This window comes from Pagrus pagrus (genome assembly GCF_965226575.1).
Source record: "Pagrus pagrus genome assembly, chromosome: 17".
In the NCBI taxonomy this organism is placed as follows: domain Eukaryota; kingdom Metazoa; phylum Chordata; class Actinopteri; order Spariformes; family Sparidae; genus Pagrus; species Pagrus pagrus.
This window is the reverse complement of record NC_140201.1, coordinates 5686338-5702364: the sequence shown is the minus strand read 5'-3', so window position 1 is coordinate 5702364 and position 16027 is coordinate 5686338. Positions and strand designations below refer to the sequence as shown.

The window sequence follows — 16027 nt, the reverse complement described above, 5'->3', positions numbered from 1 at the left end:
GTTTTAATCGAACCTAAAAAAAATATTTTGCATTTCTGAAAAAGGTAAATGGTATTGTGGTTTGCAATGTATGAAACAAGGCAATAATCTGTAGATCTGTTTATAAATAGTGAATATGTAATTGGATTTATTGAATCATATATTATAAGTACGTTATTAAATATATATTTCAGTACACATGAAGAGGATGCTCTTTCAAACATAGTCCTGTGTCAGCTCTTCATGTAACTGTTATATTCTCTGACCTGGAAAAAAGTTATTCATGAGCTCGTCTTTTCTCGACCTCACTCTTATCTGGCGTAAACAAAAAGTCTCTCTCGCCTCCACAAAGTAGAAATATTGACCCGGTATGAGCCGACTCACCGCCTTAGATCTAAGATCTTCGTGATCCTCCTTCTGACCGTTCCAAATTTGAGGCTTGAATCCAAAGCTGACCGTGCTTTCGGCATCAGGACCCCTCAACTTTGGATCGACCTACCTGAGGAGAGAAGGTCTTTAAATCACATTTTAAAACCCACTTTTATAGACTTGCATGTGAAGTCATGCTTTTTTAATTTGTTTTAGTCTCTGTAGCCTTTTATTCTTTTTACTGTTCTTCATCTTTCATCATTACATGGCTTTATTTTTAATTTTGTACGGCTTCTATGTGATTTTGCCTGTTTTATCGCTTCTATTCCTTTTACTTTTTATTCATATCGACACTTTTGTTCTTCATTTTGTGTTCTGCCAACTTGTTTTTCACTTCTCCTGAACCTGGGCCTCCTTGTGTTTGGCTTGATATTGAGTATTTATTCTGTAATATTGTCTTCCTGAGCTTTTGCTTTGTCTGTCAAAGTCTGTTTTTAAAGGTGCTTTATAGATAAAGTTATTATTAAGTTATTATTATATGTTATTACATGGTGAAAAAAGTGCAATAATGCTGTTTAATTGACATAAATAAAGAAAAGGCACAGGGCATCTCACATAAAGTGAGGTGAGTGAGTTTACCTGCTCATTTTATTCCTTCTACTTGGACTCCTCATGCAGCAAATAGCTGAAGAAAAAATAAACTGGAGGAAAGCTAACAGTACATCACAGTGTGCTCAGGTAAAATTGCTCAAAATGAGGCACTCGCACCGTTTTCAATGATAGTGATAAAGCAACACTCAACACTCAGTTAATGTCAATTACTGTATATCTTAAGGGCTGGGCAGTATGAGAATGTGTCTGACTACTGTTGCCTGGTGACTGCAGCGCTGCCAGCACACCTAACAAGCCACAAGCCATCGCTGGGCTTGTTTTCCACCGATTCAACAAGCAAACATCACCCAGCAGACTGTGTGAGCTGGGAAACTGTGTGGAAACTGAATTGGAAGTGGATGTTCGGGGAGGGGTAGGAGTCCCCAGGACAGGCGGTTGTTGTTCCTGCTGTCTTATTTCCACTGCTTTAATGTCAGAGCATGGAAATTCATTCGCTTTGACACTTGTGATCCTCGGCAGCTCCAGAGAGCAGCGGTGCAGCATACCACCTGGTAGAAAGCAATTTCACAAGAAGGCACTGAATTTAAATTATCATCCAAGGGAGGATATTACATGCAGTCTCACATTTTTTATAGAATGTAGCTCTTTGTCTGTAATTAATCAGTTTCATTCGTGCCTCTTGCTCTTATGTCTTTATTAAATTCTTGGCTTCTTCTCTAAAGCGCCGCACATCCAGCTGGCTCTTGTTCTCATAAAAAGAAGTGGAAGTGGAAGGCAGCCAGCCGCCCGAGATGGAGTCCGGGATCCGTCCTGGCCTCGAGGATGGACGGAGAGGCGAAGGGAGAGGGGGAGGGATGGGGATGTGTGCCAGCAAAAAATGACATTACATTTACTCCAGTCTTGGATTTTTGTGTGTGTGTGATTTTCAGGCACGAATGAGCTCCACCAGGGAGATTTCATGAGGGAATTCGCTGCCTCGCTATTCAAAATCTGATGAAAATGGCAACACTCAACTGCAGCCTTTGAGAAAACAGAGAGATCTGCAAAGTGATGAGAGAGCAGTTTTCTAAAAGTTCACCGTGCAGCCTTTTTATGAGCTACTCCCTCCATTTTACACACCAAGAAATTACATGGCTCAACGACCATCTTGTGCTGCTGGCCAATGAGCCATTATGAACCACATAAAAGAACAAAATCGACCTAGGTCCTGGATCTTGGTCAAGTCTAAACCCAGCGTGAAATCACCCATTGGTTTGTGAACTAATGTTTTGAAGCATTTTGGCATTATGGCAGTTGGCGTTTGTTTTCTTGGAGCCAGAAGTGACCATATTTGGATGAAATTGGGTCTGACTGAGAACTGGAGGACACGCCATGGCAGCAGGTTGTCAATCACAATTGAGCCAAGTCTTGAAGCATACCCTGATTTATCGTCTATTTTCAACATCATGCTGCATAAAAAAGACTTAAAACAAGTGATAAAGTTCATAAACTCATTAGGAACTGTTTTCTGCATAAATTAAGTGAGAAGAAGGGTAATTTTTCTAATAACTTCAATCTGCTTTTTAGAAAAAATATGCAGCCTTGAGGCACTGTTGGCTTCACCCTCTGTCTTTTCCAGTCACTGATCTTGGTACAGCTCAAAGTCTATATTCCCTGGATTCATTTGTGAACTCTGGCCTCCAAGCTGGTCAGAGACATATTAACCACAAGGGTTTTAGAGAAGACCTTCAGAATCCTTTGCCCACATCTCCTCTCCTCCATCTCCTCCTCATCTACTTGGCACTGTGGTTGCATGGAGACATTTGGCGGTGCATGAAGAACATGCTCTGCACACTCTGCCCATGGAAGACCACTTGGGGCTTCTCCCCTCTGGCACCAATGCCCACCATATGGCCAGTCCACTTCTTTGGTCCAGACCAGACTGACATTCTTAATGGTTGTGGTGATAACCACCTCTTGTGCAGGGCTGCCCGAAGTGGAGCCTGTGGGCCAAATCCTGCCCACCATTTAGGTTTGATTTGGCTGCCCAGATGTTTTTTTGTTTTTTTTATAAATCTGTCATAAATTGGTTTATGTCGCTCGGTCCCCAGAGGATATATTCTACTATGGTGGTCCTCTGATGTTTCCTCTGATGTCACCAGAAGGTCAAATATACGGAAATTAATGACATTCCCATCAGCCTCAGCATACATACATTATGCTAAGTGTTAGTTAGTAGTATTGGCATGCTAACATACTCAGATGGTGACCATTCTCATTGCTGCTTTTATTGCTTGTGATTTGTTTCCCTTAACTTTATTTTGCAGCAAACAGTGTTGCATTATTTTACATTTTGAGCGTGTTGGTAGACTGTCTCTCTGTTAGGTTTATCTGGCTTTGGTACTGAAATATCGTATGAATAAGTTGCAGTTGATTTCATACTGAATCACTGGTGTTGTATCTCGCTCTTGCCTTCGGCTTTCTGGCAGCCAGTGGCTCTGATATTGTTCCATCATTCCTCCCCTGCTCTAACGAAAAATTAGACTCAGGACACAACAGCGACTGCCTCTCTAAACAGAATGGATATTTCTCCACGACTATTGACTGTGTGATCAGAGCTGGATCAAGCTGGAGCCCAGCAGGCTTCAGAGTGCTTTTCCTCCTCATTGACTGATGCTTACAAAGCTCAGTGCCTCACATCTCTGATCACAGTCCCTGCTGTGGTGACAGCTGCTACCTGTCTGCCTGGCCCCTCTCCTGACCTCAGGGAGGTCAATAAAACAGTCTCATTCAGGTTGGCCACATGTCCAGAGTCCAGAGTCTCCTTCGGTCCATATGTTTGACCAAAAATACTTGTTTGTCAGCCCAGAAGCTTTTCTTTAGATGCATTTCTGACCACTTGCAAGACAAAGATGATACCAATCTATCTATCTATCTATCTATCTGTCTATCTATCTATCTATCTATCTATCTATCAAGCAAATATACAAACATGTTAAACAAGAAGAGTAGATGAATTAATTTGGCTTTTTAAAAATATATTTAATTATGTCAGTTAAGATGTAAGATGTTAATATCACTGACTTCGTAGACTATTGCTCGCAAGTTTGTGTTCGCATGTTTGTGATGAAGTTAACACTTGTCACATCTTTTTGTTTATGTTCTGTGCAGTTAAAACCTTCCTGTTGTCTTTCATGCCAGTAAATAAAATAAAATAAAATAAAATAAAATAAAAATAATGCCGTGAAAACGAAATGACGTAGCTTTCCTCGGTTCCGTCTGCTCTCTGTTTGTCAATAAAGTTTGTGTTTGAAGCCAGCCAAGATGGCGGACTACGATTTGACAACCAAGATTGCACATTTTCTCGACCGGCATTTGGTTTTTCCTCTTTTGGAATTCCTGTCCGTGAAAGAGGTAACACAGCTTTAGCTTTTTATTATACCAAAATATAATGTGGTTGTTTCTTAGAGGCCATTTATGCCTGAAAACACGATTGTTGTTAGCGCCGATCCATCCCGCAGGCTAGCTGTCATGTCGGGTTGCGTTAGCCTGTCAGCTGATAGCAACATTAGCTGCTTAAACTACGACTCAGTTTAATCTTTTATTATTGAAGTGTTGATGTATGTCAGTTGTAGTAGCAGTAAACGAACGTAGATCCGGAAACTAATGTTGTCGTGAGAGCTTTGGCTAGCTAGCTTCTTATTTAGGTTACCTAGCTTGTTAGCATGTAGCTCAGCTGTCACAGTGCGCACACGGGATGAGCGCAGGCTTCAAACAGCTGGATGGGACGAGTCGCATCCATGCTCGCCCAGATGCTGCTTCTTATCTCTGCTTTGGTACAGTTGTTTGTACAATTAGTGTGTTATTGTTTTTAATTGTCACAGATCTACAATGAAAAGGAACTTCTCCAGGGAAAGCTGGACCTCCTCAGCGACACAAACATGGTGGATTTCGCCATGGATGTGTACAAAAATCTGTACGCGGACAAGGAAATCCCACACTGTAAGAGAGACAGCTGTTTTCTAGTTTGTTCTGATTGCATAGCATTCATACAGTCATAACATCTGGGCCCCCATGATGCACAAATGCTTTTAGTTGGTAATGATTGTTCATGGTTTATTATACACAATAATATTTGGCTCGGTTTGCTCCTTTAAGTGTATAACTTCCATATAAAAACAAAGGCTTAAGACAAATAATATCCCTTTACCCACAATACTGAGACACATTACATGAACAACACAGGAGCAGGAAGCATTTGTATTTAAGCACATACAGTAGTTAAGGGGAGAGCTCTAGACCTTCTTTAATGTAACCTCAGTACCTGTGATGTCCCAACATTGACTAGCCACAAAACATAATAACGCCATAATCTGGAAAGTGCTTTGTTACTGGCCAGAAAATCTTTAGTCAAAAATATTTTGCTGTGTGGTGCTGTTAATTTTCCATTTGAATACATGTCAAGTTAATGAGGTCAGAGATTTTAGTTTTTCCTCTTTATTTAACCTTATCAAGCGCTGATGTAAATGTGAGAATGTGTCCTGTTTCAGCTCTGAGGGAGAAGAGGAGTACTGTGGTGGCCCAGCTAAAGCAGCTCCAGTCAGAGACGGAGCCAATCGTCAAGATGTTTGAGGACCCGGAGACCACTCGACAGATGCAGTCCACAAGGTCAAAACAACTTGTCAAAGAAATGCATCTCTCTCTAATACTTTGCACAGTTTATATCATGGTATTGGCAGCATTATAATACTTTTGAAATATCTGTGGACTAAAGCCTCATCCTAACACTGACACTCATCGATCTGTTTGTTTCATTCTTCATCAGAGATGGGAGGATGCTCTTCGACTATCTTTCAGAGAAACACAACGTAAGTTTTAAAACGTTGGGTGTCATTCTCTCTATTGCTCTTATTGTAGGAAAATTGCACTGCATTTTGAGCTTTGAAGTTGGGTTTTGCAATGTGTTTTGTTTCCATAACAACCAGCTGCCACTGTGAGCCAGCAGGACTGTTATCCAAATCTCCGAATCCTAAAACATCCAACAACACCCACCCAGTGCTCATTATTCAACTCAGTGATCAGAGAAACTACTTGCCACTCTTCTGCTAATGGTTTCTTTAATTTACATTTTTTATATTATCATAAGATAAATTACAATTCATCTTGTTTTTGTGTTTAGTTGGTGCATAAAAAGACATTGTTCGTGTCATGCGAGCTACTCTAAGAAGAGGACTTGTCCGTGTGAAAAAAGGCTTTGTTTTGTCTGAAAAGATGAAAGATGTCTCCACATTCTCCAATCAGCTACATTCTGACAGCCATGCAGCTTTTCACAATTAGTTTTCTTTGAAATACGAAAAAGGCAAAGCCACTAGCAGTTTCAAAAGCGGTGGATAAGTGTGACTGTTTAAAGCCACATTCATTATAACCGTACTATCTGGCCACAGACTTTATAATGACCCTTTGCCATCTTAATTGGAGGTAGAAATGGCAGTCAAACTCAAAAAATACCTCCATATAATTGGTTGCTGGCCAGCTTTCAGCCTGGTTTAATGTGCTTTAATTTAGATGTTCCGTGTCCTTTTATGTTTCAGTTTCGTCAAGAGTATCTGGACACTCTGTACAGGTACGCCAAATTCCAGTACGAGTGCGGTAACTACTCTGGGGCTGCAGAGTACCTCTACTTCTTCCGTGTCCTGGTAAGAATAACCACAAAAGAATAGAAAAGCTCTTCACAAGCCACAGTATATTAAATGGTCTTCAGAATACTGCTCAGTCAGATTATGAGACACTGATTTTGTTGCTCTCTGCTCAGGTTCCCTCAACAGACAGGAACGCCTTGAGCTCTTTGTGGGGTAAACTGGCCTCAGAGATCCTGATGCAGAACTGGGAAGCAGCCATGGAGGATCTCACAAGACTAAGGGAGACTATCGATAACAACGTAAGTGAATAATACTTTAAGAAACAATATTTCATGCTATCTAACAAATGAAATCAGGCTTTGCAAATGTTATTAGTGATTGGATCTGGAATGTTGAACTAAGATGAGATAGGTCAAGCAGCAAATAGCAACATGGAAATGACTTTGCAGTTTCTTGTAAACTGAATTCTGAAGTAGACTTTCTAAAATGTCAGAGTTGGTTTCAAGGCGTCCTGACTGAAATTAAATAAAAGTGTAACCAGATGATGGTAATTTCCCTCCACAGTTACTATGTGAACCTGCTTCTTCGGTCATTACTCTGCAATTTAGCAGGACTGTTTGTCCCTGAACGTTTGTCTGAATTGTATTTATTGGTCTTCCTTTTATCTAATTTCCTAACGTCTACCATTTGTGTCCTCTCCTTTCAGTCTGTGAGCTCTCCTCTCCAGTCACTCCAACAGAGGACCTGGCTCATCCACTGGTCCCTCTTTGTGTTCTTCAACCATCCTAAAGGCAGGGACAACATCATCGAGCTCTTCCTCTATCAGCCCCAGTGAGTCTCTTTGTCTTGTAATATAACGAAGAACGGTCACACACAGGCTTCGTGGCACTGTCATCCTGAGCTTATGTTAAATTCGAGACCATATGGCTGAGGGACACACTGGCTTTTTTCCAGCTGAAACCTGTGACCTTCTATTGAGGCCTCATTAGTTGGAAGGCCACTTAGTTGTCAGTCAACCTGAATGTACTTTTTTATTTTGAAATGCATTGTAATTGCATCCACTGGCAGTAAAGGGTCGTTTTTCAGAGCCAAGAATTTAAGAGAATAACTTGTGCCAAAAATCTCTCAGCCTTATTTAGATGGATTCATAGCCTGTTTCTTAAAGCAAGTATAGCGACTGAATAGAAAAAAACTAACTATGTACATCAAGAGAGGAACAGGTAAAGAAAAAATACATAAATCCACGAGAATGCTCATAGCAGTTTGGCTTCATTCAGTCACGTATACAGTATGTTAGAGTGAGTAAATGGTAAATGGACTTAAATGGACCATACTTTTGTATTCAAAATTTCTTGCTGTTACAAAAGTGTACAGGTTATGTTTAAAGTTGTACCCGGCATACGGTATTTCACAGCATGAATCACAGATTCCTTAGCACAGCTTCTGTGTGCAAAATATTTCCTCTTTTCTTTTGGAGCAAAAGAACTTGTACCAAATTCGTTGTGATGGCAACTAATTCTGTTGCCAATGTGTTCTGCCTTTGTGTTTTTCAGGTACCTGAATGCCATCCAGACAATGTGCCCACACATCCTGCGATACCTTACAACTGCAGTCATCACCAACAAGGATGTACGGAAGCGCAGGCAAGTGCTCAAGGACTTGGTTAAAGTCATTCAACAGGTGAGGTCAATGACTGTTTGCAAATTAAGTCTTATTGTGAATTTACTGATTAATTGTGATTCAAGGATTTAGTCAACATAAAAGTGATGACTTCTCTCTCACTCACACAGGAGTCGTACACGTACAAGGACCCGATCACAGAGTTCGTGGAGTGTCTCTACGTGAACTTCGACTTTGACAGTGCCCAGAAGAAGCTGAGGGAGTGTGAGTCGGTAAGGATTGCTTCCTTAAGTTTCTCCTTCACTTTTTTTCTGCTTGACAGTGTGCGTTTGTCATGGTGCACAGGCCTAAATCGCCCCATAAAAGTTAGCCGTCTCCTGGGACTGAGGGGTAATATGAAGCTTCCCTTGGCTATGGTGCTCTGATCTCCTGAGTCTCTGGCATTTAACTTCGCAGCTATTCAGCCTCAGCAAATCCATGTCTGGCCTGATTTGCTGGCTCTCACTTTTATTCAGTTTGATTTTCAAAGCGGAACAGCTGTCAGATTTGGGGCTCGGTTGCCTTCTCTTTAGAAACCCTAGAGTGCAGTTTTGGAGATATATTTGGGGACCTCTGCGCACTCTTTAAGCACTCTCATCAATTGGCTTTTACCCCTCTTGTATAAATTACGCAGTGATTGCGAAGGCCTCAACTATCCTGTCAGATACGGAGTGAGAGCACACTGACAGCAGAATGACGATAGTTCATTAAGCCCTTCTGTTGGTCCCTGTTGATGGACTCTGCTGGCTTTTAATGATCAGGGGAATTCAATTAAATTGACATGATTTTCTGTCCAGATATCAACAACTTGTCCTAATTAAGAACTTTTTAATTGATGTAAAATATCAATTTCAGCAGTGGATCTGCTTTTATCTCGATAACGAGATATAAAAATATTCATTCATTCACATTCATTCACATTTGTTTTATTTTGCTCATTTCATTGAATGATTTCCAAAATAACTGTACAAAACAAATAATACGCTTTTGCCCAAAAAACGTATACGTACATGTTTCATGAACAAAACAGGAGCATGAGGAAGAAAAACCTATAACCCCCCTTTTTTAATAGTAACGTTAGATACTGTAGATACGGACGACCATCACTTTTTTGTTTACCTTTTTCTTCTCACAGATCAAATAAAGATTCAGAAATACACAATGAGATACAATCATTTAGTCATCTTAACACAAATATTACTTTCAGTAATGTTTATTTCTTTATAAATTCTCTTAGATTGAATAGTAATTGAGCATCATTTTAAGTCATTCTTTTAACTCCTGATGTAAATAAACTTATCGAGGATTTAGGGGGACTATGACACCTTAATTTGTGTTTACACATGAGCGTTGAATAATTGGATTTCTTACACAAAAACAGCTCCTTTTGCCATATTTTCCCTTTCAAATTCCCGCACACTAATATATTCATAGAGTTAAGCCAAACATCCCTGTTGATGTTTCTGTGATCGTTGCTTTAAGACCACAGATGGAGACGTCGGGACATAATCTCCCACAAAACACTGTGCTGGCTCATGTGTGGCGATCGTTCTATGATTCATGACGGACTGGTTTCATGTTTTCTGTAGTGTGAGCTTGGCAACAATGATGGAGAAATGTGACAACATCTTGTTGTGTTAACATTTAAAAAAATGCATCTTGAGAATACATCAGATTAAATGTTAATATAGCTGCTAATAGCATGAGCATGTTGGCTTCTTTTTCTTACAGGCAGATAATCATTTTGTGAGTTTTTTTTAAAAGCTTGTTTGATCAACAATATATCTCCTTGTCAGCACATGATTTAGCCTTCACACTCACACCACATTAGCCTCCTATACAGCAGACACACACTGATTCATACATGTGCATTTTGGGGAATTTGCAGACAAAACCTCCTCACAATCCAAACCAGGAGCCCCAAACAAAACCATCACATAAAAAAACCCCACTTTGTGAGGTTAGATGCTTTCGACCAGGACATTTTAATGTATGGGTAGATACACCGACAGCTGGAAATTCTGCCAGAGCAGCCGGACCACAAGGAATGGTTTTCCAGCACATTATGTGTGGTTGTCGTGTCACATTATGTACTGCAGTGCACTGAAACTATACTTATCATCCCAGTAAATCATGGGTATGGTCTAAAATTATAGCTACACACTCTAGAAATGTTTATGTATGAGCATGTATTGGAAAATGTGCCTCATCAGGTCTCTTTCTGATTTTCTCCAAACTTTCCTAGTTCTTGAGTGAATGCTTTGCATGTAAAGTGAGCGATGCTTACAGTAGTATGATCTTTTATCCTTCAGGTTCTTGTGAATGACTTCTTCTTGGTCGCTTGCCTTGAGGATTTTATTGAGAACGCCCGTCTGTTCATCTTTGAGACCTTTTGTCGTATTCATCAGTGTATCAGCATCAGGTACACGGTCCTTGACTTGTCTTCTGTGTCGGTAACAAAGTGTGCATTGCCTTTTATTTAGGCAAGAATTGCTTCAGTTACAACATGAGAAAAATTATGAAAAGATCTTTTCAACTTCAAGATCTTTTCAACTTCAGGATGACTGCAATAATTTTACTTCTCACTGCTGTAGATTTTATTCATGTCCCCTCAGATTTTCAAGTATATTCAAGAGCAAAAAAGGGAACTTAAAAGACTTTGGATTCCCCCAAAGGATATTTACTTGACTGAAATGCCCCCTCCCCCTTCGCTCTCTCCACTCAGCATGCTGGCAGACAAGCTCAACATGACGCCCGAGGAGGCGGAGAGGTGGATCGTCAACCTCATCCGTAACGCCAGGCTCGATGCCAAGATCGACTCCAAACTGGTGAGGCTCTGCATTCACTGATCCACCTCCAGTCAGATGAGCTTCAAATCACGGAGCCTCGCATAAACAGCCCTGACTAGACTGCTAATTTGTGTAGTAAAACAGCTACGTCAATGTATTTATCCTGCTTATGTGGGACTGAAGCCAGCATCCAGAACCTGTCAGGATTTATCTGGCGGTGCATTTTAATTTCAGTCCTTCAGAGAAATAAATGTCTGTGAATCTGTTTGTCAGGGTCATGTGGTGATGGGCAACAACGCAGTGTCGCCGTACCAGCAGGTGATCGAGAAGACCAAGAGCCTGTCCTTCCGTAGCCAGATGTTGGCAATGAACATTGAGAAGAAAGTGGCCCACAGTAACAGGAATGAGGTAAACTTCACATCATACATGGTATAGGGATATGACCTGTTCACCCTTCAGTAGTATTCAGGAAAAGACTATTTGTTTTTCCGCCTTTGACAGAAATGGACTGAACTTTCTTTTCAAACATCATAGCTACTTGTCTTATGTATAGAAAATACCAGGCTTTATGTATTTTCTATACATTTTACACAAATTCTTTCTTGTTTACATTCAAAGATACACATGTAGGAAAGTAAGGCTCTTAAAGGGCAACCCCACCAATTTCACCATTTGTCTTGGGGAGTACTACTGTATAATGTTGAAAAAACGAGTATAAAGCCTTTTGTGGCTCCAGAGGAAGCTTAATGTAATCTGATAAATTGCCTCCAGTGATGTCACTCAGTGGCTGTGTTGCATTGTGGTTAATGTAGGCACCAGGTTTGAAAAGTAATAAGAAGTTGTGGAATAAAAAAGGTGATATCTCTGGTTCTGCTCTGTCAGTTGTGATCATTTTTTTAAATTGTCCATGTGCATACATTACCAACGATGCAACTTGGCTGCTGAGTGACATCACTGGAGGTAATTTATCAGATCACATGCAGCTTCCTCTGAAGTCACAAAAGGCTTTATACTACTTGTAAACACACTTGAACTTGTAAAATCAGCGGAGCTACCCTTTAAGGTCACATCATTCACATGCTTGTTGCTCCTACTGCCCCCTGATGGATCTGTGTGAAAACACAACACTTAATCTTTTCCTTTTTCAACTGATTGCAATTGTGACCTGATTTCCTGCTTGTGGGTTGCTTGTATCATTACTTTTTTTTTTTTTTTTTTTAAGTTCATCTGCTTAACACATTTAATTTTGGGTAATGAATAAGTGCTAATATCATCTGCCAAAAATAATCATGATATTAATTAAAATTATTTCCCTTGCCAAAGAGAACGAAGACAGTCTTGTCATAATTCTGTCTAGTTTGTTTTATTCCCGTCAGTCGTTTTAAGAGAGGAGCTGGCAGGTGTTTTCAGTTGGAGAGGATCTAAATTTGGAACAAATCTCTTGTTGACTTCCTTCTTCTGACGCCTCTCCTCATGTTTTTTTTGTGTGTGTACTTTTCCTCTCAGACACCAAACTGGGCTGCTCAAGACTCCGGCTTCTATTAAAATGGAAATCAGCGTCAAGAGGATGCCGACGTCTCTTGGGGATATTATTTAGGCTTTTTTTATTGTATTTATTAATTCACTAATTTATTATTTTATTTGCTGCGATGTTATTTAACTGCCGGCTGAACTGCTGCAATAAACATTATCCAAGAGGAGGCATCTGCACTTGACGTGGCCATTTCAGCCTGAAGTATTATTAATATTAAGTGAACACTATTCTCATAACTTACAAGCTGTTTATGAATACGGTATTAGCTTGATTTTGCGGTCAGGTTTCATGAATAAACATTAAACACGTTTTGCCTCTTAAAAGTTTGTTTCTTCTTCCTTTATTAATATTTGACCACTAGATGGCAGTGTTGGTTTAGTTTTCTTCTGTCTGCAGATTTGTGGAAATTCATCATCTATGCATTTCCTACATGAGTGTTTTTAATAAATGTGTTGTCGTGTTGTAAAAAATGAGAACAGGCCGATGCATAATCAACATGTAAATGAAACTAAAAAGCACTTTGAACGTTGTCACTGAACTTGGCCTCCATGTGAGAGGCAGTACTTTATAATTAACAATAAGCACATGGGAAATGCTGCTGGTATGGACATCATATTAAAGGATAAGTTCACCCTAAATTGAAAATTCAGTTATTATCTACTCACCCTCATGCTGATATAAAGCAAAGTGAAATTTCATAGTCCACAAAACATTTCTGAAGTTTCACAGCATTTCAGAATTCTCCTAAGCAACTGAAGACGGAGACGGAGAAGAAGTTATTCACATGCTTTCTAAAGCCAAGTCACTGGAGCTGCTAAGCTAAAAGATATAGCGCGCACCCTGTCTGAAGCGGGTGCACGAGCTCGACTGTGTGTCGAGGATGTGAATATCGTCTTTTCAAATCAATTTTGGATCTCGGGGAGACTTGATAATGCCAGACGAGCTAAAAAAAACAAGTCCCCATCTACTTCTGTTGTTCAGGAGAACGCTGTTTTGTTGTGAAGCTCCAGAAATGTTTTGTGAAACTTTACCGGACTTTCTCTTGGCATGAGAGTGAGTAGATAATGACAAACTGGCAACTCACAAGACTCTGGTCATGCTTCAGTCGCACATTCAGATCGTTTCAGATGTGCTCTACCAGAATTCATTGTCTGTTTAACCACACCTTATTCCTCAACATTGAATGATGCTGTCAAATACACCCAGTCCAATTTAGCATATCCTTATCAAATATTTATCTTGTGTAAGAGGGCTGTGAAACCACACTTCAATACAATACACTGCAGTGTTTTTACACTAACATGCAAATATATGGAACAAGCCTCGTCTAAAACCTGTTGAGTGAATAGTTTTGGTTAATTTAAGTTCCCACTCTTTGTCACACTTTCTCATATATTGTGTGCAGTCTGTGGTTTTGTCATGTTAATGGACGAGCCAGGTTAACAACCTTAAAGATATGACAGGTATGTAAAGTGACAGTCATACCTCTGTCATTATAGGAATAACTGCTGGCAGGTGTCCAGGTAAAGAGGGGAAAGTGCCCCAGGTGCACTTCTCAAGTTTGCAGCCTTTTGGTCCATGTGAGGATTCTTACTGATGTTCAGTCTGGGAGTGGCTGACGGTTGTGCCAGCCGCTGTAACTCCTAGCCACTCCTCCAAACTGTTATGCACACACACACACACACACACACACACACACACACACACACACACACACACACACTCACTCACACTTTTCCAGGTCTCAGTAAAACACAACAGACACATACACAAGCTCGCACGCATGCCTACACACTGAGAGCTGACGTGGGCTGAGGTCTGAGCAGGGCTCCGTCTGGAACAGCTGGTATCCATCTGTGGTTGCCGTTGCTCTGGCTGACTTCTTCCTGTTGCTGCTGCTGCTGCTGCTGCAGGCACTGTGGCTGCCCCGAGAGGACACAAACCAGCCAGCCCATTCATGAGCTCTTCTGCAGACACACTCTGGGAATCAGACTGAGTAGATAGTGAGGCTCTACTGGAGCAACCTTCAAGCATGGATATCCTGACAGCCTGGGCTGTCACTAACCCAGCTGTGGCCCGGCTCCTCTGGGTCCTGGCTCTGGTGCTGGCCACTCTCCTGGTCTGGCTCTTCTTCTTCTGCTGCTACAGTTGGAACCAGAGCTCCTCGCCCTCTCTGGAGAGGTACCTGGCAGGTAGGTGGGCCCTGAACCCCGACACCCACCCTTCTGTGGGTGTGTGGAGGCCTGTGATAGGCTTACAATAAGACGGTGCCGCTTACTATGAAGTTTTTTAACTTCAGGCTCGGGAGGAGCACTCAGTGGAAATGTTTTTTTTTTGTTTTTTTTTTAAATCCTGTAATTGTAAAATGTGAGTGCTTCCTTTCCAAGACTCCACATTTTCCACAAATTGCCAACTAGTGTTGGCTAAGACTTCACTTTGTGGTTGGAGTTGCTCTAATTGCTGTTTAAATGTGCTTTTACCCATGTGAGTGGATACAATGGGTCTTTCATACTCATTAGTTCAATAAAATGCTTATTTTTAGGACGTTACTGTGAGTCATCACAGGCATATTTTCCCATCTTACTAAGAATATGAAACTACACTCGGGTGTTGCAACACACACCAAAATGTGAGCTTAATGATATGTTATAAATTTGACACGATGCGACAGCAACGTGCAGCTCAAGCCTACAGTGATTTGCAGAGTCATGGTAACCTGAGGGCAACATGTGGATGCATGCAGCGAGCGATGACTCAGGACTTCTGTCATCTGCTGCATTTCACACATTTTAAAGGAGCACTATGTTGTTTTGGGGAAGGAATTTTAATCAGAAGAGAAAGATCTTTTTATGCCTCAACAAACTAAATAAACAAGCTCTCTTTGTTTTCATGACTGAATAAACAAACTGACCTTAAAGGACAACACAATTTCATCTTTGTTTATATGTGGCGGACCCTGCCATCTTTCTAGCTTCAAACAGTGTTCTGGGCCCGGTTTTCTTCTGAGAACAGCTTGTGTATTCAGTTATGGAAATAAATATTTCTGACTGTGTATAAGTACCTCGTTAATATTGAAAAAATTAAAATTCTGAGTTTGAATTTCTACATAGTGCCCCTTTAAAGCAATGCCACTTTTAACACTAGTAGTTGAAATTACTGTATTATAACTGAGCCACATTTTACTTTGCCTTCTAAGGTAAAAATTGATTTTCTTTTTCTTTTTCTTTTCCTACAGTGATGACAAAGCAGTCCAAATCCAAAGCTCCAGCTCAGGTGAGAGAATCTATCTAATCAGAGCGACTTTGTTCTTGACCATGATGAAGTTCCCAGAGTGCAGTTTACTTCATTAGTTTGCTTGTAATGCCTAACTCAGACTTCAGAGGTCTCGTTCACTTGCACTTTGCTCTGTTTCATACAACCAACAAGCAAGCTTGTCCAGCTCATTATTACTTATTCAGTGTGCTGAA

At 40.6% G+C, this 16027-nt stretch overlaps 1 protein-coding gene across 1 annotated transcript; it reads left to right on the top strand.

Moving 5' to 3' along the window:
* Window positions 1-4228: 4228 nt before the first annotated feature.
* eif3eb (eukaryotic translation initiation factor 3, subunit E, b) lies at window positions 4229-13080 on the top strand. The gene is made up of 13 exons (XM_084378677.1): window positions 4229-4353; window positions 4824-4941; window positions 5490-5607; window positions 5765-5807; window positions 6531-6635; window positions 6752-6877; window positions 7285-7409; window positions 8132-8258; window positions 8369-8470; window positions 10550-10659; window positions 10963-11065; window positions 11300-11434; window positions 12533-13080. Exons 1-13 carry the CDS (start codon window positions 4264-4266, stop codon window positions 12569-12571), a joined length of 1341 nt encoding a protein of 446 aa, XP_084234803.1. The 5' UTR covers window positions 4229-4263; the 3' UTR covers window positions 12572-13080.
* The last annotated feature ends 2947 nt before the right edge of the window (window positions 13081-16027 follow it).